At 45.1% G+C, this 24,128-nt stretch overlaps 1 protein-coding gene across 1 annotated transcript in view; it reads left to right on the top strand.

Moving 5' to 3' along the window:
• GIPC2 (GIPC PDZ domain containing family member 2) overlaps window positions 1-23,061 on the top strand; it is a 36,772-nt gene extending 13,711 nt beyond the window's left edge. The window contains exons 3-5 of the mRNA XM_044301027.1: window positions 7,929-8,038; window positions 10,718-10,799; window positions 22,323-23,061. Coding sequence (XP_044156962.1) covers window positions 7,929-8,038; window positions 10,718-10,799; window positions 22,323-22,474 — 344 coding nt within the window. The 3' untranslated portion in view covers window positions 22,475-23,061. The remainder of the gene's footprint in view (window positions 1-7,928; window positions 8,039-10,717; window positions 10,800-22,322) is intronic.
• Window positions 23,062-24,128: the final 1,067 nt, after the last annotated feature.

The raw sequence follows: 24,128 nt of genomic DNA, 5'->3' as shown, positions 1-24,128 counted from the left end.
ATACATCAATTAAGCTGAAATATACAGTCATTTCCTCTATGTGGAGACTGCTCAGCACGTCACACTTACTTTGTTCGTCGTGGATGGTCTTACAATGGCAAAATCTGTTTGCCAGGGGCACGCTGCCCGCTTCCTTAAAAGCCCTGGGAGCCCTGTTCTGTGGAAGCTTTTGAAAGCCTTGGCCACGTAACAGTTCTGCACCCTGGGGCCGTACTAACAGTACTAAGTACTTCATTCCATTCACATCTCAGATTTCCTGTATTGACTCATCCAGACAGGTTCATACTAAGTGATGCAGCCAGAGAGGAGGATGGTAGCGCCCTCAAGAGGAGGTACCATTATGGGGGGCCATACCTTTTAAAAATACTCTTGGATAATAGCACACTGTGTTGTGTTACAGTTCTGCCTTTGGCGCCCCCCTGCGGAGTTCATTAACTGTCTGGATTCAGTAACTGTTCTGCTTTTAGCACACCCCAGTGGACTCACTAACTTTCTGGATGCAGTAATTGCTCTGCATTTAGCACCCCCCAGTGGACTCACTAACTTTCTGGATGCAGTAATTGCTCTGCATTTAGCACCCCCCAGTGGACTCACTAACTTTCTTGATGCAGTAATTGCTCTGCTTCTAGCACCCCCCAGTGGACTCACTAACTTTCTGGATGCAGTAATTGCTCTGCATTTAGCGCCCCCCTGGAGAGTTCACTAACTTTCTGGCTGCAGTAACAGTTCAGTCTTTATTGCCTCCCCAGTGGAGCATGCAAAATGTTCTGGCTGCAGTACTTGTTCAGAGTTTGCTACCTTTTATGGCTACAGTAACAGTTCTGCTTTTAGTGCCCCCCAGTAGAGCTCACTAACTTTCCGGCTGCATTAACTGTTCAGTGTTTATTGCCTCCCCCCAGTGGAGCTCACTAACTTTCTGATTGCAGTAACTGTTCTGTCTTTAGTGCCCGCCAGTGGAGGTGGCAGTAACTGTTCTGCCTTTAGCTCTTCCCCAGTGGAGTTTACTAACTTTGTGGCTGCAGTAACTGTTCTGCCTTTAGCGCCCCCCAGTGGAGCTCAATGACATTACAGCTTCATTAAATGCTGTTTCTCTACAGGACTTTGAATGTCGCGGCTTATGTTATCAAAACCTACACACTGGTCCTTCGGTCGGAGAGCTTTATCATACTTATCTTCATGATTTTGCAAATGATAGCAGTGATGATGGCCTAAGGGTGCAGGAATGCTTTTTTTTATACAGGTCAGATAACCCTAAGTTTTTCTGGATTAAAAAAACATGGCTGCTTTTTTATTCTTCCAGAAACAGCGACACACTTACCCACAGGTTGCGTCTGGTATTGCAGCCGCAGCCACATTCGCTTCACTGAAGCTGAGCGGTAATACCAGACACAACCCATGGGCGGGTGTTCAGGAAGAGCAGCCATGTTTATCTAATCCTGCACGGTCCCTTTAAGACAGGCATCCTCAAACTGCGGCCCTCCAACTGTTCTAGAACTCCAACTCCCACAATGCCCTACTGTAGGCTGGTACCTGTAGGCTGTTCGTGCATGCTGGGAGTTGTAGTTTTGCAACAGCTGCAGGGCCGCAGTTTGAGGATGCCTGCTTTAAGACCTCATAGACACCTCTGTATTATGGATCCGGGATGTATGGATCCTTGGTACAGCGTCTATACGCTGCTATGGGCAGTTTTGCTCCGGTTTCATGCACATACATAATATTAGGAACATTTATTATATTTTTTTTTAACATGCTTTGAATTTCAATACTTTTCCATTTTTAAGATCTGTGCTAGCAGTCAGTGAATGGACACATCATTGAAAACTCGTAGCAAATTCACATCCTGTATCAGTTGTATACGGTCTATACAATCCCCTGCAAGCGAAACGCATGAGCAGCACACATCTCTTCCAGCTCCTGATGGTTTGTTACAATGTATCAGTGCAGACCTTTGAGCTTACAACTTGATACAATTGTAACAGAACTTCTCCAATGTCTTTTCCAACCTTTGGTTATGATCCTTCCGTGTTTTACATATATTTTTGGACTTCCTCCTTTGTCCTAATCGGCTTGCCACATCTCCAGACATATTTCTTATTTCTTAGAGTTTTAGGAAATTTCCCAATATTTAATCCTTACAGCATGTCCTGCCGTGCTTAATATAGACAGTGGAAATACAATCAATTCAACCAAATTGTCTTCCTGTAACATCCGACTTTACGGGAATAGATAATACCGCGTACATCCAATCACAAGGTGTAGGCGGCTTTAACTCAACTTGGCTCCAGGGGGGAGGCAACGGCTTTCAACAACCTGTCCTATAATATTACACCAGAAACCCGTCATTATGGTCACTGATGTATGAGGCTCTTAATGCACCCTTCCTGCATTGCTTTTTGGGAAATGCACATTCCACTTGGGCCCCTGGGTATCAATAAGTATATATGGATCCTGCCCAATGAATATGCGGTTTAAATTGCTGCCACCCAGTGGTCACAGTTAGAATTACAACAGTGCTGCAATAGAGATTAGACCAGATCTGTAAGTAAAGGTGGTGACACACGGAGTTATCTGCCCCTACCCCCAAAACGTTGCCTACCTCACTGGCAACGTAGGAAATGGATGGAAATCTGACATTGCTCATATTTAGGGTCCATTCACATGACCATAAGCAAATTGCAGATCCGCAAAACTCAGGTGCCGGCCGTGTGGTGTCCAGATTTTGCAGAATGCACATGACCAGCCCTATGATAGAAATGCCTATTCTTGTCCAAGAAGAGGACATGCTCTATCTTTTTCGCAGGGCCGAGGAACAAAAGCACGGTTGTGGACAGCACACATTGTGCTGTCCGCATCTTTTGCAACCACATAGAAATGAATGGGTCCACACGCAAAATTGCAGAACGGATGCGGACCCAGAAATACGGTCGTGTGAATGGACCCTTATTGACAGCATGTCGTAAGCTCCCCCCAGTGACAGCTACGGGAAGCTGGAATTGTGTTGTTTTAGTCTTCTGTCTATGCAGGGGATTTGGAGCTTTGTGACAGAGAAATGCTGCTCTGAGCCGTGTATATATACATGTAGGAGCTCTGAGCAGTGTGTAGATACATGTAGGTGCTCTGAGCAGTGTATAGATACATGTAGGTGCTCTGAGCAGTGTATAGATACATGTAGGAGCTCTGAGCAGTGTATAGATACATGTAGGAGCTCTGAGCAGTGTGTAGATACATGTAGGAGCTCTGAGCAGTGTGTAGATACATGTAGGTGCTCTGAGCAGTGTATAGATACATGTAGGTGCTCTGAGCAGTGTATAGATACATGTAGGTGCTCTGAGCAGTGTATAGATACATGTAGGAGCTCTGAGCAGTGTATAGATACATGTAGGTGCTCTGAGCAGTGTATAGATACATGTAGGAGCTCTGAGCAGTGTGTAGATACATGTAGGTGCTCTGAGCAGTGTATAGATACATGTAGGAGCTCTGAGCAGTGTATAGATACATGTAGGAGCTCTGAGCAGTGTGTAGATACATGTAGGAGCTCTGAGCAGTGTATATATACATGTAGGTGCTCTGAGCAGTGTATAGATACATGTAGGTGCTCTGAGCAGTGTATAGATACATGTAGGTGCTCTGAGCAGTGTGTAGATACATGTAGGTGCTCTGAGCAGTGTGTAGATACATGTAGGTGCTCTGAGCAGTGTATAGATACATGTAGGTGCTCTGAGCAGTGTATAGATACATGTAGGTGCTCTGAGCAGTGTATAGATACATGTAGGTGCTCTGAGCAGTGTATAGATACATGTAGGAGCTCTGAGCAGTGTGTAGATACATGTAGGAGCTCTGAGCAGTGTATATATACATGTAGGTGCTCTGAGCAGTGTATAGATACATGTAGGTGCTCTGAGCAGTGTATAGATACATGTAGGTGCTCTGAGCAGTGTGTAGATACATGTAGGTGCTCTGAGCAGTGTATAGATACATGTAGGTGCTCTGAGCAGTGTATAGATACATGTAGGTGCTCTGAGCAGTGTATAGATACATGTAGGTGCTCTGAGCAGTGTATAGATACATGTAGGTGCTCTGAGCAGTGTGTAGATACATGTAGGTGCTCTGAGCAGTGTATAGATACATGTAGGTGCTCTGAGCAGTGTATAGATACATGTAGGTGCTCTGAGCAGTGTATAGATACATGTAGGTGCTCTGAGCAGTGTGTAGATACATGTAGGTGCTCTGAGCAGTGTATAGATACATGTAGGTGCTCTGAGCAGTGTATAGATACATGTAGGTGCTCTGAGCAGTGTGTAGATACATGTAGGAGCTCTGAGCAGTGTGTAGATACATGTAGGAGCTCTGAGCAGTGTGTAGATACATGTAGGTGCTCTGAGCAGTGTATAGATACATGTAGGAGCTCTGAGCAGTGTATAGATACATGTAGGTGCTCTGAGCAGTGTATAGATACATGTAGGAGCTCTGAGCAGTGTATAGATACATGTAGGTGCTCTGAGCAGTGTATAGATACATGTAGGTGCTCTGAGCAGTGTGTAGATACATGTAGGTGCTCTGAGCAGTGTATAGATACATGTAGGTGCTCTGAGCAGTGTATAGATACATGTAGGAGCTCTGAGCAGTGTATAGATACATGTAGGTGCTCTGAGCAGTGTGTAGATACATGTAGGAGCTCTGAGCAGTGTATATATACATGTAGGTGCTCTGAGCAGTGTATAGATACATGTAGGTGCTCTGAGCAGTGTATAGATACATGTAGGAGCTCTGAGCAGTGTGTAGATACATGTAGGAGCTCTGAGCAGTGTGTAGATACATGTAGGTGCTCTGAGCAGTGTATAGATACATGTAGGTGCTCTGAGCAGTGTATAGATACATGTAGGTGCTCTGAGCAGTGTATAGATACATGTAGGAGCTCTGAGCAGTGTATATATACATGTAGGTGCTCTGAGCAGTGTGTAGATACATGTAGGAGCTCTGAGCAGTGTGTAGATACATGTAGGTGCTCTGAGCAGTGTGTAGATACATGTAGGTGCTCTGAGCAGTGTATAGATACATGTAGGAGCTCTGAGCAGTGTATAGATACATGTAGGTGCTCTGAGCAGTGTGTAGATACATGTAGGTGCTCTGAGCAGTGTGTAGATACATGTAGGTGCTCTGAGCAGTGTGTAGATACATGTAGGAGCTCTGAGCAGTGTATAGATACATGTAGGTGCTCTGAGCAGTGTATAGATACATGTAGGAGCTCTGAGCAGTGTATAGATACATGTAGGTGCTCTGAGCAGTGTGTAGATACATGTAGGTGCTCTGAGCAGTGTATAGATACATGTAGGTGCTCTGAGCAGTGTATAGATACATGTAGGTGCTCTGAGCAGTGTGTAGATACATGTAGGAGCTCTGAGCAGTGTGTAGATACATGTAGGAGCTCTGAGCAGTGTATAGATACATGTAGGTGCTCTGAGCAGTGTATAGATACATGTAGGAGCTCTGAGCAGTGTATAGATACATGTAGGAGCTCTGAGCAGTGTATAGATACATGTAGGTGCTCTGAGCAGTGTATAGATACATGTAGGTGCTCTGAGCAGTGTATAGATACATGTAGGTGCTCTGAGCAGTGTATATATACATGTAGGTGCTCTGAGCAGTGTGTAGATACATGTAGGAGCTCTGAGCAGTGTGTAGATACATGTAGGTGCTCTGAGCAGTGTATAGATACATGTAGGAGCTCTGAGCAGTGTATAGATACATGTAGGTGCTCTGAGCAGTGTATAGATACATGTAGGAGCTCTGAGCAGTGTATAGATACATGTAGGAGCTCTGAGCAGTGTATAGATACATGTAGGAGCTCTGAGCAGTGTATAGATACATGTAGGTGCTCTGAGCAGTGTATAGATACATGTAGGAGCTCTGAGCAGTGTATAGATACATGTAGGTGCTCTGAGCAGTGTATAGATACATGTAGGTGCTCTGAGCAGTGTGTAGATACATGTAGGTGCTCTGAGCAGTGTGTAGATACATGTAGGAGCTCTGAGCAGTGTATATATACATGTAGGTGCTCTGAGCAGTGTATAGATACATGTAGGTGCTCTGAGCAGTGTGTAGATACATGTAGGTGCTCTGAGCAGGGTGTAGATACATGTAGGAGCTCTGAGCAGTGTATATATACATGTAGGAGCTCTGAGCAGTGTGTAGATACATGTAGGTGCTCTGAGCAGTGTGTAGATACATGTAGGTGCTCTGAGCAGTGTATAGATACATGTAGGTGCTCTGAGCAGTGTATAGATACATGTAGGTGCTCTGAGCAGTGTGTAGATACATGTAGGAGCTCTGAGCAGTGTATAGATACATGTAGGAGCTCTGAGCAGTGTGTAGATACATGTAGGAGCTCTGAGCAGTGTATAGATACATGTAGGAGCTCTGAGCAGTGTATAGATACATGTAGGTGCTCTGAGCAGTGTATAGATACATGTAGGAGCTCTGAGCAGTGTATAGATACATGTAGGTGCTCTGAGCAGTGTGTAGATACATGTAGGAGCTCTGAGCAGTGTATAGATACATGTAGGTGCTCTGAGCAGTGTGTAGATACATGTAGGAGCTCTGAGCAGTGTGTAGATACATGTAGGTGCTCTGAGCAGTGTATAGATACATGTAGGAGCTCTGAGCAGTGTATAGATACATGTAGGTGCTCTGAGCAGTGTATAGATACATGTAGGAGCTCTGAGCAGTGTATAGATACATGTAGGTGCTCTGAGCAGTGTATAGATACATGTAGGTGCTCTGAGCAGTGTGTAGATACATGTAGGTGCTCTGAGCAGTGTGTAGATACATGTAGGAGCTCTGAGCAGTGTATATATACATGTAGGTGCTCTGAGCAGTGTGTAGATACATGTAGGTGCTCTGAGCAGTGTGTAGATACATGTAGGTGCTCTGAGCAGTGTATAGATACATGTAGGTGCTCTGAGCAGTGTGTAGATACATGTAGGTGCTCTGAGCAGTGTATAGATACATGTAGGTGCTCTGAGCAGTGTGTAGATACATGTAGGTGCTCTGAGCAGTGTGTAGATACATGTAGGTGCTCTGAGCAGTGTGTAGATACATGTAGGTGCTCTGAGCAGTGTGTAGATACATGTAGGAGCTCTGAGCAGTGTATATATACATGTAGGTGCTCTGAGCAGTGTGTAGATACATGTAGGAGCTCTGAGCAGTGTGTAGATACATGTAGGTGCTCTGAGCAGTGTATAGATACATGTAGGAGCTCTGAGCAGTGTGTAGATACATGTAGGAGCTCTGAGCAGTGTGTAGATACATGTAGGTGCTCTGAGCAGTGTATAGATACATGTAGGTGCTCTGAGCAGTGTATAGATACATGTAGGAGCTCTGAGCAGTGTATAGATACATGTAGGTGCTCTGAGCAGTGTATAGATACATGTAGGAGCTCTGAGCAGTGTGTAGATACATGTAGGTGCTCTGAGCAGTGTGTAGATACATGTAGGTGCTCTGAGCAGTGTATAGATACATGTAGGTGCTCTGAGCAGTGTATAGATACATGTAGGTGCTCTGAGCAGTGTATAGATACATGTAGGTGCTCTGAGCAGTGTGTAGATACATTCCCACCCTGTAGATGATATTGAGTGGTGTCAAAAGCTGGAAACTCACTTTATAGGGACCATAAACAAATCAAGACTTCTCCCCAGCGTTGACAGGTCATATCTTGGTTTTCGCTCGCCCATAGGATAGGCTCCGTTCTCTGCCCTAGCCCTGTATTTGAATACCCTGGCCGAATGGCTTGTTGGCACCCAACCTGGCACCTCACTCAGCATTAGGGCACATGCCCCGTCAGACCTTCCTCTGCAAAACACAACCTTGTTACTGTCCTGTCTCTAGCGTCTTCTTTACTTCTAAAATAATTTGTATCCTCTTTTCCCCAGAAATGATTGAGCCACGATCAAAAGGAGGAAAACCAACAGAAAGTAAAATCTCCACCGGACGAGAGACCCTCCGGTTGAGATCTAAGGGTCCGGCCACCGTGGAAGAAATGGTGAGTTTTGTGTCTGTTCCTCCTCAAAAATCTCCTCGATGTGAATCTGTATACACCGCCAGCACAAAGGAGGCGATATGCGTCTTCTAGTGCAACTCGAGGACCATTCACTCAGCCTCTCTATCCTCTCATAAGACAGTTACTTTTTAGCTCTTTTTCTTCCATTCCTCTCCTCTCCTCCCTTCCGCCCTCCTCTCATATCTATCTATCTATCCCTCTATAGACAGCATAGTATAGTGAAGAAGGAGCTGAACCGATTGATGCATAGTTTAGTGGGGAAAGACCTGGAATTTATGCATTTAAGGCTACATGCACACGAGCATTGGGTCTCCGTGCCCGTGCTGTGGTCCGCGATGCACTGGCACAGACCACGGGGCAGCCACATGCGGATCGCGGACCCATTCACTTGAATGGGGTCCGCATCCGACGGTCCGCACCGCAAAAAAGTAGTGCATGCGCTGCTTTTTTGCGGTGCGGAGGCACGGCCAGAAACACAGCGAAAGCACTCTGTAGTGCTTCTGTAGTGTTCCATGCTTCCGTTCCACAGCTCCGTGATTCAAGTGAATGGGTCCGTGATCCGTGATGCGGAATGCACAAGTGTTGCTGGGTGCCCGAGTATTGCGGTCCCGCTGTATGTCACTGGACTCCTAAGCCCAGAATGAGTAGAAATTAAAATGGATACATTTCAGGCTTTATGATTTTTTTTTTACCATAAATGTTTCTATCATTCTGCTCCGCTCCTCCTGCTCTATAACCTGCTGCCCGCAGACCAGACACCATGTTCAATGTGATAGGTTGGCGTTTAAATAGGAATAGGCTGCAGCAAATGTGACATCATATATGGAAGAAGAGGCCACCCCGAGCATTGGTCATCTGTATTTAACTGCTGGAATACCCCTTTAAATATAAAGAGTTAGACATTCACTAAGTGAGTGCTGTGAAGTTCAGTGGATGCGTCACAGTAAAATTCCAATAATCCGTAATCGTCATGTGCCAGGTTATGAGAAATTTACAGTCCGTGAAAATTCCCCACACACAACTCTCCGGGCAGGAGCTCCGCAGGTACCAGAAAAGCAATGTCCCCGGCTAGCTCAGGTACAGGCGTTTATCTGTTAGCGCAGTCTGTACAGTAAATTCTGCCCCTTACACTATTCGCTCGGGGGATACATTGAGCTGCCAGAGGAAATTTCCACATCCAACAAGACACCAAGTAGAAAGTATTTGACCAACAGCGGCTGTAGTCAGAAAAGTAAAATTCTGCTTTTTTTCTATGAAATGTTCTTTACCTATTTGCTCTTTTCACTTATTTTTTCTCCCGGGAAAAGCTCTTGTAGATGTTTCACCGCTGTTGCTCCTCCTCCCCTCTCGCAGCATGCTGTGAAAAGCTGCAGCTGCATACCCCACCTCCCCTCCCTCCCTGTCTACAGTCTTACACTAGATAGAGGGGGTTTTTGAACACTAACAGAGAATCTATGGCCTGGAATAAGTGGTCTTTAAGGTGAGAAAGAGGCAACCTTGGTGAAGTCGTGGTAAAATGACAGCATTGCCGCAACATGAACGTCATGCATTTGTAGGGAACTAAGATCGTTGGTAACCTTGTGACTACTGAAAATAGTCTACCCACAGCAGTGTACTAGAATTTTACTACTATTGATAGTTATTACACATGTGTCCAAATGTCGGACCCCACCGATCAGACACTTATCCCGTATTCTGTGTATAGGGGATATTATATTAGTGGGACACCCCTTCAAATAGGAACATTTTAGTAGACAGCTGATCTTAGTGGTGCTGGAAGTCGGACCCCACAAATTTGATATTGATGACCTATCCTAAGGGTAGGACATCAATATTGTCACGGAAAATCCATTAAAGGGCATCTGTCAGTAGATTTGTCCCTATGACACTGGCTGACCTGTTACATGGGCGCTTTGCAGCCGAAGGCATCTGTGTTGGTTCCATGTTCATATGTGCCCGCACTGTTGAGAAAAATATAATTTCATCATATGCAAATGAGCCTCTAGGAGCAACAGGGGTGTTACCATTGCACCTAGAGGCTCTGCTCTCTGCAACTGCCACTTCCTCTCCACTTTGATATTCAAGGCCAGGTATGATGACGTTTACACAGCTTGGCACTGTCAAAGTGGAGAGGATGCAGCAGTTGCAGAGAGAAGAGCTTCTAGGTGCAATGGCAACACCCCCCTTGCTCCTAGGGGCTCATTTATATATATTAAACCATAATTTTTGAATACGGGACCAACACAAATCTGCTGTCAGATGCCCTTTAACTTTTTCTTAATTCTTAGGGCTACGTTCCGCCCCCAACGCAGGTGAGAAGAGGCTTGCGTCGTTTTTTGTCACCAAGTAGTAAAAGGGAACAATCCAAGCGCTCCATCCATGATACATACGACCTTGATGCGTCCTACTATTGGTCTAACCGGTGGAATTATCTTCACCTGAATCAATTAAAAATACGTTTTATAAACTATTTAATGTAATTTAGTAATTTTTTTTTGAGTATTTTATTGCAGGAATATTTGATAGGACGGATGTTACAGTGTATCCCTTCACCATAGAGTTCCCCGGCGCTCTTCCGTCCGCCTCCTCTTTCCGCTAGTTTTAATGCCGAGATGAAATATAATGTTTATGGAGCTCACGCTGCTGCTTGTTTCCTTTTAGCCGACTGCATTTGAAGAGAAGGCAATCAAAAAAGTGGACGACCTTTTGGAGAGCTACATGGGCATCCGAGATATTGAGTTGGGTGAGTCTTTGGCTTTCATCTTAGAGAAATAAGATTCAAAGGTCTCCATAATCCTGCCTTATTACTTGTCGGCTCCTCTCCCAGAAAATACGTTCTGCCCGGGGGCTCGGAGAATTGCTTTGCTTGTACATAAATTATTAATATGTAGTTTTAGGTAATCTTGAGGTTTTGAAGCCGAAATACCAAGCTTAGAAATAGTAAAATTGAGGAGAAGACGGGGAAAGTTCTATTTATTTTCCTTGCGAATACCTTGGTTTCACAGCCTGTAGCAAGATGGTTTTTACTAGCACACTGTTGGCATTCGGGCCAAAAGAAACACATCCCGTGGGCTTGTATCACAAATCAAATCCGACCTTTGCACTTGACAAGTGATCCCGATCCCGAAAGTTCACAATGTCTTTCTTCCTGATGTGATTCGAAGACATCAACACACTTGGTGCCTCCACCTGGGTCAAGTATGTGTCTGAGATGAACCACAGAATCTGAGATCTTGGCTTCTGGATCATGGTTTCTACCTGATACCGTCTACGCCGTCTCCAAACATGTGGTTTGGCCAACCATAGTCCTTGTTAGATGAGTTCCTTATGTTGGCTTGTTGGTTATTTTTGAAGGGTGAGTGTTGTGTAAGTTGCGGAGACGATCTGAAATAAGGCGATTTACAAATATTTGTCTCAAGTCATCACATCTCACACATGGAAAGTATTTAGTCTGGAAGGAGAATTGTTTTTGGAACGTTCTCGTCTTGTGTCTGTGCTGCCGCTTGCTCTGTTGGAGAAAACCTCCATGCTGTTGGGACTAAAGGGCAATCCCTGTATTTGCTCTATAAGGATGATCCCCGTGCATTTGCTCTATTAGGGAATATGGTCATGGGGGACATCACCCAGTCAGAACCCCCGCACCCCCACTGAACTGGTATAGAACGTTTTTAGGGCTGACCCTAAGCACTTGGCCAACAGCTACTTCATCCCCAAACCGATGCATAATCAGATTGGCCTATCATGCGTGTTTATTCCCAAGGGAGATCGTCTCAGACACATCTGTCACTTATCTCTTAGGAGGTACAAAGATCTGGTCATGTTTAAACCCAACATGTCTGATCATTGTCTTCTCTTGGGGGCAGATAGTCTTGGCGTTCCTCATATACATTATATGATACTTCCCAAAATGTAAATCTTTTCTAAATTTTAAGAATTTCGTAAATTTGTAATAATTAATTTCGTAATTTTAAGCTCCGTTCTCAATCTGTCAAGAACATCCACCAAACTTATCCTGGAGACGTAGACTTTGGGGCACATGTGCTTAACCTCTGCCCCATTTAAGGTCCATCTTGTGGGACTTTCATGTAAACCATGGATGGGATGCATTGGAGTTATTGATTATATTACTATATGATCAGCTTTATCCCCTTTAGCGCCCGGCGGGTTTCTGTTTTTGCATTTGTCGTTTTTCACTACCCGCCTTCCCAGAGATGTAACTTTTTTATTTTTCCGTACACAACAGCCATAAAGGGCTTGTTTTTTTTGCGGGAAAAGCTGTACTTTTTAACAAAACCATTTATTATTCCATAGCTGGAATCATTTTTAAAATGGGGTGGAATTGGAAAAAAAATACAATTCCGCCACAGTTTTATGAGTTTTGTTTTTAATGCGTTCTCTATGCGGTAAAACTGATCTGTGCCCTTTATTTTCTGGGTCAGTACGATTACAGAGATACCACATTTGTGTAGTTTTTCTTGTGTGTTAATACTGAAAAAAAAACTTGGGAAAAAATAATTTTTTTCTTTTCATCGCCGTATTCTCACCATATAGTTATATCTATGGAGCTGTGTGAGGGCTCATTTTTTGCAGTATGATCAATTTTTATTGATACCATTTTGGAATGTGTATGACTTTGATCCCTGTTTATTACATCTTTTGGAAGGTGAAGTGACGAGAAAATGGCAAATTATTATTATTTTTTTTTTATATTTTAATAGTTCTGGAGTTTTCAGATAGAGATGGCCATGTTTATTTTTATTTGTTTATTTTTTTTATTCTAGGGTAAGGGTAATGATTTGAATTTTTATATATATTTTTTTATATTTTTAAAAACTTTTAAAAACTTTTTTTTTAAGTGACTACAACATGCAATCAATTAAAGTGAAACTCGAAAAATTAGAATATCGGGCAAAGTTGATTTATTTCAGTAATGCAACTTAAAAGGTGATAGGGGATAGGGGAAGACAGTGAACAGCAACTGGATCGGTAGGTAAGAACCCAGTGATACAACAAGCACTTACCTGCCGCAGCAACAGGGTGAAACACTAACACCAACGACTACCTGGACCCCCATGCGGACGGGATGCATGGCGGAACCAGGCAGAGCTGCTCACTGACTTGTAGTTCCCCCTCAGGGGAACCCAGGAACCCTCTTAACGAAGGCACTGACAGACACAGGTAAATGTCTAGCAACCATGCTGGACTACAAACACCAAACAGACCAGACATGGAACACCAAACTAGACATAACAACATACCTTGAACATAAACCACACCAAACAGACAAACAGGTGAGGATGGGTCAAAGACATAGATGTCTAACTAGGTGGCCCTCACACTGGACAGATGGAAAATCCAGACAGGAGCAAAGCTCCATCACCAACCAAGGCAGGAAGACCACTGACCTCAAGCTCACAGCACCAGAATAAGTAGAGCCGTGAGGTCACACCCAGGACACACCTAGATTCACACCTTAACCCCACACACACCAGACTGGGAAGGAACAAAAATAAAGGGACCAGTGCACAAACATGCAGAACACCACGTTGCCCCAGGCAACTGCATGCACGGCAGACGTATCATGGCAAACTACAACAACCGAGACACCGCCGTGACACCGCCTTCCCTGATCTCAGACAGGGGAAGCACGCTGCTTCTGGTTTTAGTTCTCCCAGATGCCATGGTCACATGGAGACTTATTGGCAAGGATTCAAAGGCATTGCACCCAGCCAGCCAGGATCCTACTCCATACTGACGAGGGGCAAGCACCCCAAAACAGCTGTCTACGGATGTATATCTGTCTTGGCAGTTTCCCTTGTCACGTTCCAAGGTTTGTTAAAAAGTCACACTTTGACTCATAGGGGGCCACTTCCACAAGGTGGCGCTAGTGAGATGGTTCTGGATCGCAGCAGCCAGCAGGTAACTATGAATCTTCTACTATTGTACTATTGCTAAGTAACCTTGGCAACCAGGACTGCAGTCGCGTCCTGGTTGCCATGGTTACCGACCGGAGCCCCAGCGATTAAACTGGGACTCCGATCGGAACTCCGCTGCCACCAATGATGGGGGGGTGGGGGGGAGATGGGAGGCCGCACACTGGCCACCAATGTTGGTAATGCTATATGGGGGGGGGGGGGGCTGATGGGGGGCGCACACTGTGCCACCAACGATTTATTACAATAGAGGGGGGGGGGGGCGATGGGGGGCGCACACTGTGCCACCAACGATTTATTACAATAGAGGGAGGGAGGGGGGGCCGCACTGGCCACCAATGATATTCAAACTAGGGAGGGGGGGGGGTCGGCCCCCTGCTGCCTGGCAGCCCTAATCTCTTACAGGGGGATATGAGAGTACAATTAACCCCTTCAGGTGCAGCACCTGAGGGGTTAATTGTGCTGATCACAGCCCCCTGTAAGAGATCGGGTGCTGCCAGGCAGCATGGGGCAGTCATGTACACAGTTTGTAGTATATTCTAACTAGAAGCGTCCCCATCACCATGGGAACGCCTCTGTGTTAGAATATACTGTCGGAAATGAGTTTTCACGATGTAACTCATATCCGACAGTATATTCTAACATAGAGGCGTTCCCATGGTGATGGGGACGCTTCAAGTTAAAATATACCATCGGATTGGAGAAAACTCTGATCCGATGGTATAAAAGGGACTCCAGACTTTACACTGAAAGTCAATGGGGACGGATCCGTTTGCAATTGCACCATATTGTGTCAACATCAAACGGATCCGTCCCCATTGACTTGCATTGTAATTCAGGACGGATCCGTTTGGCTCCGCACGGCCAGGCGGACACCAAAACGTCCGTGGATCCTCCAAAAATCAAGGAAGACCCACGGACGAAAAAACGGTCACGGATCATGGACCTACGGACCCCGTTTTTGCGGACCGTGAAAAAATACTGTCGTGTGCATGAGGCCTTAGGCCTCCTGCACACGAACGTGTGCTTCCCGTTGCTGTATTGCGGACCGAATTTGCGGATCCGCAATACACGGGCGCCGTTCCGTGGCCATTTCCCATCACGGATGTGGACACATTTACTTCAATGGGTCCGCAAATCCGGAGTTGCGGAATGGTACGGAACTGAACCCTACGGGAGAACTACGGAGTGCTTCCGTGGGGTTTCGTCCCGTACTTCTGTTCTGCAAAAAGATAAAACATGTCCTATCTTTTTGCGGAACGGCCGGATCGCGGACCCATTAAAGTGAATGGGTCCGAGATCTGCATGCGGCTGCCCCACGGACGGTGTTCGTGCATTGCGGCCTGCATTTTCCCGGCCGCAGCACGACCACGGGGCGCACACGTTCGTGTGCAGGAGTCCTTCTATTATTCGGACATTCTATACACGCCCAATACTCCCGGGGTCACGTGTCCGATTAGTATGAGGTACCTTACAGACACTTATCCATCATGTCATTCCCTAGGTGTGGAGTAAAGATGATTGTATCCGGTCGTCCGGAATAATAATCCGTCACCTTCTGGATGATCAGATTTCCACTGTACCTCTAATCGATCTGTTCTGCCCCCTAGTGGTGAAAGGTTCTGCCTACATGCGCCAAATGTGGCAGCCAGGGCGACAGGGTGGACTCCGGACGGTGCACAGCGTGTCTTCTGGAGATGTCTGTGGTTAAAATGAGAACAATCTGACCGAAGATTCACAAATTTGGAAACTGTGATAGATCCCGATGTAACTTGGGACTCCCCCGCAGCGCCCTGAGTCATGGCCGTGGCGTTTGTTTGTTTCTCGTCTTTCTGTCTTTTATGAATTTTTATATTGCCTTCATTATTACAGTTTATAGGCGGCCAGTGCGCTGCTGGGAAAGGAAGCACTTGCTGCCAGGTTTCCTCCCAGATGATGGCTGGTCACTGGTGGTCCCAGCAGGAGGACACTTAGGCCTCTTTCACACGGGCGTCCCGGATTTGCTCTGTATGCGTCCCGTGTGCATTACGGGAAACCCACGCGAGTGTGCACGCAATTTCAGGCAGTTTTGACTGCGATTGCGTTGCTTGGTTCAGTTTTTTCCTCGCGAGTGCGGGATAAAAAACTGACTGTCGTACCCAGACCCGAACCCGGACGTCTTCACAGAAGTTCAGGCTTGGGATCGGTGTTGTGTAGATTTTATTATTTTCCCTTATAACATGGTTATAAAGGAAATAATAGCATTCTGAATACAGAATGATTACTAAAATGTTGCTTAAGGGGTTAAAAAATAAAAAAAATGAACTCGCCTCATCCTCTTGATCGTCTTCTTTCTTCTTCTATCTGCAAAAGGACCTTTGATGATGTAATGGCGAGTTAATTTTTTTTATTTTTTAACCCCTCAAGCAACATTTTAGTAATCATTCTGCATTCAGAATGCTATTATTTCCTTTATAACCATGTTATAAGGCAAAAAAATAACTGTGAATAGACTCTAATCGCACCGCATCCGCACTTGCTTGCGATTTTCATGCATCCCCATTCTTTTATATCGGGCCTGCGTTGCATGAAAAACGCAGAATATAGAGCATGCTGCGATTTTCAGGCAACGCACAAGTGATGCGTGAAAATCACCGCTCATGTGCACAGCCCCATAGAAATGAATGGGTCAGGGATTCAGTGCGGGTGCAATGTGTTCACCTCACGCGTTGCACCCGTGCGGAATTCTCACCCGTATGAACGGGGCCTTAGTGATCAGCTTATCGACCCTTCAAACAAGTAGGGATTGCCCAAAGTGGAAGATCCATTTAAAGGGGCGTTCAAGGGAAGTGTGTTAAAATAGCAAGCCACCATTACTCGCCTTATTACTTGACAGCCGGCCATGCTGCAGTCACTGCTTCTCTCCATTTCCAGGGCTCGGGATTGATATGCTGGAAATGTCTTGGACTGCCCACTTAGCAAGTCACTTGTTATATCATATAAAGAGCCTGCCATGTGCCCCCTATAAATATAACCCTATATATAGCAAAAGGACACGCCCCCTATTAATATAACCCTATATATAGCACAAGGACACGCCTCCTATAAATATAACCCTATATATAGCACAAGGACACGCCCTAATAATATAACCATATATATAGCACAAGGACACGCCCCCTATAAATATAACCCTATATATAGCACAAGGACACGCCCTATTAATATAACCATATATATATAGCACAAGGACACGCCCCCTATTAATATAACCCTATATATATAGCACAAGGACACCCCCTATAAATATAACCCTACATATAGCACAAAGACGCACCCCCTATAAATATAACCCTATATATAGCACAAGGACACGCCCCTATTAATATAACCCTTTATATAGCACAAGGACACGCCCCCTATTAATATAACCCTATATATAACACAAGGACATGCCCCCTATTAATATAACCCTACATATAGCACAAGGACACGCCCCCTATAAATAAAACCCTACATATAGCACAAGGACACGCCCCTACATAACCCTATATATAGCACAAGGACATGCCCCCTATAAATAAAACCCTACATATAGCACAAGGACACGCCCCCTATAAGTATAACCCTATATATAGCACAAGGACACGCCCCTATAAATATAACCCTACATATAGCACAAGGACACGCCCCCTTGTATAGATCAGCCACATGTTGCTCATATACAATGCAGCCATATACCCCCAAATACAAAGTGTTGCGTGCCGCTTAAAGGGGTTTTCTAAGAGTTTTATGAGCTATCCTCTGGATCGGTCAATTAGTATCTGATCGGTGGGGGTCTGACCCCCGGGACCCCCACCAATCCGCTGTCTGAGAAGGCACCGGCACTCACAGTAGCGCCGCGGCCTTCTCTCTCCTGACCAAGCACAGCGCCGTACATTGTATAGTGGCCGTGCTTGGTATCACAGCTCAGCCCCATTAACTTCAATGTGACCGCCGAACATGACGTCATATGAAGCTGAGAATAGGCCGCAGCGCTACTGTGAGTGCTGGGGCCTTCTCAGACAGCTGATGGGCAGGGGTCTCAGGTGTTGGGGCCCCCACTGATCAGATACTGATGACCAGTGGCGTAGCTGGAAATGACTGAGCCCCACAGCAAATTTTTGAATGGGGCCCCCCTCCCCCAGTAATTTTTTCGCAACCCCTTCCTTTCATGTCGCCCCCATTCCTGTGGCTAGTAAAGACCAGGCCCGGCAGCTGTTCCATCTGTCTATACTGTCACTGTATATAATTTCATAGTGTAATACTGTTGACGGGGCCCTGACAAAATCTTTTTGTCCTCCTCCTCCTCCTGGATGGGCCCCTTCTGGGTCAGGACCCCAAAGCAGCCGCTTCCCCTATAGCTACGCCTCTGCTAATGTCTCCTACTGGGGGTCTCCTCAGGAGCAGGAAGCAGCCACTGTAATACTGCCACCTGCTGGCAGCTCTGACTATGTCTCCTCCGATACAGAAGTGACATCATTCTTACAGTCCTTCCGATGGGTCCCGGTCCCAGGACTGCAGAGGGGATTCTGTGGACTCTTGGGGGTATGCGCAGGCGCTGACGCTGTGCATTTCCTAAAGGGGAGACAACAGCTCTGTCCGTGGTTTGTGCGTGTACTCGTGGACACCTTTTCGGTGCTTGCTTCGTAGCTCAATCCTTCATCAGATGTTCTGTAATATCTTAGCATATCTTATATGCAGACAGCGGCTCCGGCAGCCGAGCGCGCCCGCCGGGCTTCACCGGTGCCCGGGTCATCTGTCCTGGTGTAACCACATTACTTCAGGCAGGGATCTCGTATAGAACGCGCCTCGCTGCCAAGATCGCTTTAAACGGGGGGAAAAAAGGCGACGTTAAGCGGCTAATGAGAAGCGCGTCGTCTTCATCTAACGCCTTTAATGGAATTTCTGTAAATAATCGCATTTTAATTTGGTATTTTGTAAAACGCCTTCATTTAATGTGATTTTTGTGGCCATTCTTATCTGTAATGGCCGAAGATGGGGTTTTAATAGCATTAATCTGTTTACACTGAGAACTGAGCAAACGTTTCTCCTCCGGGTGTAACCTCATCGGCTTAAAGGGGGTCTCTGAATGTGTGATATTCTCAGGCACACAGATCCGAATCTCCTGCATAGACATGTAGTATCATCATACAATTCTGGCTTCCTGCGACCACCGCTACTTACTACATAGAGCGGTATTACATGGGATGTATGTGGCGCTATTATGTGGAAAGTGCGGACAGAGTATGGTGATATTATCTGGCCCCCGAATGATAAGATTACATTCGTTGTGTATGGCGGTAATATGGAACCTGTATACATTAGAATTAAATGAACTGCGTATGGCGGTATAACGTGGGTTGTATGTGGGGGTATTGTGTCCGTTCGTGTATGGTACTATTAAGTGCGCTGAATGTGGAGATTTTTTCTGGCCTATGAATGAGGAAATAACACGGGCGCGCATAGTGCTATTATGGAGTCAGTATACAGTGGTATTAGGCAGACTGTGTATGGCGGTATTACATGATTACATGGGTCGTGTATGATGAAATTACATAGGTTGCGTGTGGTGGTATTACTGTATGTAGTCTGTATAGGGGCTGCATATGGAGGTATTATATGAGCTATGTACTGTATGATGATTACATGGACTGTACGTGCTGGTATTACATGGGTTGTGTACGGTACTTTTATGTGGTCAGTGTACTGTAGTATAAAGTGATCTGTGTATGGTGGTATTACATGAGCAGTGTACAGTATATTGTAATTACATTGACTGTGTATGGCGGTATTACATGGGCTATGTATGATGATTACATGGACTCTCTTTGGTGGTATTACATGGGCTGTGTATGATGAAATTACATGGGCTGTGTATGGTGTTATTTTTAGGTGATCTGTGTATGGCGGTATTATATGGGCAGTGTACAGTATAATGAAATGACATGGGCTGTGTATGGCGGCATTACATGGGCTATGTATGATGAATACATGGACTGTCTGTGGTGGTAATACATGGGCTATGTACGATTAAATTACATAGGCTATATGAGGTGGTATTACATGGGTGGTTAGTGCAATGTAGTATTAAGTGTTCTGTGTATGGCGGTATTAGGGTACTTTCACACTTGCATAGTTGGATTCCGGCAGGCAGTTCCGGCAATCTGTATGCTAACGGACGGATACCATTCGTAGACGGATCCGGATGCGGGTCCGTCTCACAAATGCATTGCAATACCGGATCCGTCTCTCCAGTTGTCATCTGGAAAAACGGATCCGGTATTTATTTTTTTGACATTTTTAAAGGTCTGAACATGCTCAGACCACAAAACCAGATCCGTTTTTTCGGAAAACTTGGGGCCCGATCCGGCATTAATGTGTTTCAATGGAAAGTGTTCCGGAATTTTGGATGGAGAAAATACGGCAGCATGCTGCGGTATTTTCTCCGTCCAAAAACCGTACAGTGACTGAACTGAGGACATCCTGATGCGTCCTGAACGGATCGCTCTCCATTCAGAATGCATGGGGATAAAACTGATCAGTTCTTTTCCGGTATTGAGCCCCTGTGACGGAACTCAATACCGGAAAAGTTTAACGCAAGTGTGAAAGTACCCTAACATGGGCTGTGTACAGTATGATGAAATGACATAGGCTATATGAGGTGGTATTACATGGTGTTTTTTTGTGGTTAGTGCAATGTAGTGTGTTCTGTGTATGGCGGTATTATTTACAAGCATTGGTATAAAGTAGGTTGTGTACCTCTGTATTGCACAGGCTGTGTATGACAGTATTATGTGGCCACGTTCAGCTTTATTAGGAGGACTGCTTATGGCGGTATGAGTGATTTGTCCTGGGCTTTAGCTGGGCCCCTGTTTAGTGCACCCAATAGCTGCTGCTTGTGCCAAAATTGTATCTCTCATATCTGTTTCTGAAAACAGTCGCTATCATTCCTATGAAATATCCGTTTTTCTCTATGATTAGGGGATATGAATATAAATACAAGGTCATCCATCGCTTGTCTTTCCTCTGCTAAATTGAGCTCAGATGACACATTATCACCTCGTGTTATTACAAAGTATCCGTATCTGACTTTACACGACATCAGTCAGTGAATTACCAGGAACCGGGCTTCAAATTTAAACGTTTCCGTGAATTTCATGATTGCGTCAGTGCAGCGTGTTATAGGTACGGCGCAATTAAACACTGCCACCTGGTGGTCAGTCTATTGTTAAAAAAATATCAAAAATATGTTAAAATGTATTTAACTTAAAGAGTTTGTCCGGGCTTTTACCGTAGATGAGCTAGGTCATCAATATCAGATCGGCGCGAAAAGTGGCGTTAAGTTGCAATTGTTGTACCTCTCGGTTTACGCCGCCCTAGCCACTTTCCCTAAAGGGGACATGTTAAGGGCAGGAATAGGAGCGTTTCCAGCCACCCCGACAAATTTATTATCATTATTTATTATTAAAGCGCCACTCATTCCACGTCGCTGCGCAAATGAAGCCAGAAATCTACAGCCGCTCTGAGCTGTCATAGATTTCTGTTTAGGCCTCATGCACACGGCCGTTGTTGTGGTCCGCATCCGAGATGCATTTCTTTGCGGCTCGGGTGCCGACCCATTCACTTCAATGGGGCCGCAAAAGATGCGGACAGCTCTCAGTGTGCTGTCCGCATCCGTTGCTCCGTTCCGTGGCCCCGCAAAAAAGAATATAACATGTCCTTTTCTTGTCCGTTTTGCGGACAAGAATAGGCATTTCTACAATGGGCCGCCCGTTCCGTTCTGCAAATTGCGGAAGGCACACAGGCAGCTTCCGTTTTTTGCGGACTGCAAAAAACAGAACGGTCGTGTGCATGAGGTCTTAGGCTCACGGACTGCAGGAGGATGCGCCTATGAGGAGACCTGCACTTCGTCATAAATTGGGCGCATCCTCCAGCGACGCAGCGAAGAAAGGGATAAATCTCCCCCATAGTTTGCAAGACTATACCAGACAATAAGACGAGGGACATTACATTTTTTACAAGGATGTTACAAGTGTTGGATAGACGAGGAATGGATACCCCAATTTTTTTTTTTTTAACCCCGGATATTGCGCTTCTCCTCAAATAGTCATAGCCACATTTTGTGTTGGGCTTCAATGCCTTTTCACGTCAAGCCGATTACACGTTTCGAGGTTGAAAAACCCTTCTTCAGGTCAAAACAGACTCGTGATAAGTGTTGCAATGTTTCTCTTTAGTTTGTTATGTATTTTATACATTTTTGTTACTTTTACATCAAGACTATGTCCATTATTTCCCTCTCTTTTCGTTCTCAGCTGCGACCATGGTGGAAGCCGGACGGGACAAGAAAAATCCAGATGAGTTTGCGGTGGCTTTAGATGAAGCCCTCGGGGACTTCGCTTTTCCGGATGAGTTTGTTTTCGATGTCTGGGGAGCGATTGGAGACGCTAAACAAGGACGTCTTTAACCTGAAAAAACACCAACATTTCCAATTAAGTTTAATTACTGCTAAACACTTGACTGATGATAATTTTATAATAGCGTCCCGTCGGGATATGCCGAGGGATCCACTGATATAATGAACCAAAGCTTGTATTTGTATATAGATGAATAGACTGCGCACTTCTGACTTGGCTGAATGTATCCGGCAGGAACGAGCTGTGACGACACGCTGATGCACGCAGTTCTTAAAGGGCATGTCCACAATGGCGCACATTCAGTCTACATAAACCCCGTATGGATCTTGTGTGTTGAGTAGAGAACTGTGGTTAACTCGAGGCACTGGTTATGACCACCATGGCCATGATGCAAAAATCACCCCCCCCTCCCCAGTATTCATGACTTTACAGTGCTTCCTCTCATTCTAGTTAATTCCTCCCCCCTCTTGCTGTGCCTTGTGGGCTAACACCAGGGCGCATGTCAAGAGGGGAACCTTCTTCAGCCCTTGGTGTAGGGCAGTGATAGGCAAACTACGGCTCTCCAGCTGTTGCAAAACTACAACTCCCAGCATGCTCGAACAGCCTACAGCAGGCATGTCCAAACTGCGGCCCTCCAGCTGTTGCAAAACTACAACTCCCAGCATACCCTAATAGCTGTAAGCTATCCAGGCATGCTGGGAGTTGTAGTTTTGTAACAGCTGGAGGGCCGCAGTTTGGACATGCCTGGCCTACAGCTATCAGACTACAGCAGGGCATTGTGGGAGTTGTAGTTTTGCAACAGCTGGAGGGCCGCAGGTTGAGCATGCCTGGTGTAGGGGATCATCATCATCTACACCCCCAGTGTTAATTTTGAGTGAAGGTTGCAGGAGGGTGCACCGCAGCATGTCAAAGCAGTCTGAGGGTGCATTTATTTTCTGCTTTTACATTAGCAAGAGGATTTCCACCGTGTTTATAGAGGGTTGAGAGACGATTAGATAAAAGCTGAGACACTAAACCACGAGTCCGTCGTTTCCCTGTATGGGCACAATTTTTGCTTGTATATCTGTAGCCAAAAAGGGAGAAGAAGTGTATTGTAGTGAAGCCTACCGAAATGTTCGATATGATTCTTTATTGGGGGAGGGCGTATAATCACAGTTTTTGTAAAAAAAACAATATATATATATATATATATATATATATGCAGAAAGATTTGAAGGAATCCAGCTCCACTTGTATAAAGGAATATATTTATTTTGCTTGCGATAAAATCTCATCCATAAGTTACAAAAAATATAGCAGTCTTGTCTACGCGTTTCGGGCTACCAGAGACACATTTCAGCCCTTCCTCGTGACACAGTTAGACATTAAAAATTAGGCCTTTTAAAGGGGAAAGTGCACCTGCTTCCACTAATTGTTTCCATAGGCATGTAACCTCCCCCGAGAAAAGGTACCACACCTTCAAAACTCTTCTCATGAAAAAGAAAAGAAAAAACACAGAAAAAGGCATTTAACCATACATGCACATAATAAAGACTACTATGCAAAGAAAGAGAAATGAGGGAATGCATATAATATTTATACTGGGTGCACACTAATCATTTTACTAGGCAGTGGTAAAGTGTGATAAAAAGTCACATTACAAAAAACACAAAAAGGGAAAAATCTCCCAAAAGTGTTCTCCGAAAAAAACATGAAAATAGTTTT

Source organism: Bufo gargarizans, chromosome 7, assembly GCF_014858855.1.
Source record: "Bufo gargarizans isolate SCDJY-AF-19 chromosome 7, ASM1485885v1, whole genome shotgun sequence".
NCBI classification, from domain to species: domain Eukaryota; kingdom Metazoa; phylum Chordata; class Amphibia; order Anura; family Bufonidae; genus Bufo; species Bufo gargarizans.
This window is presented reverse-complemented; position numbering and strand designations above follow the sequence as displayed.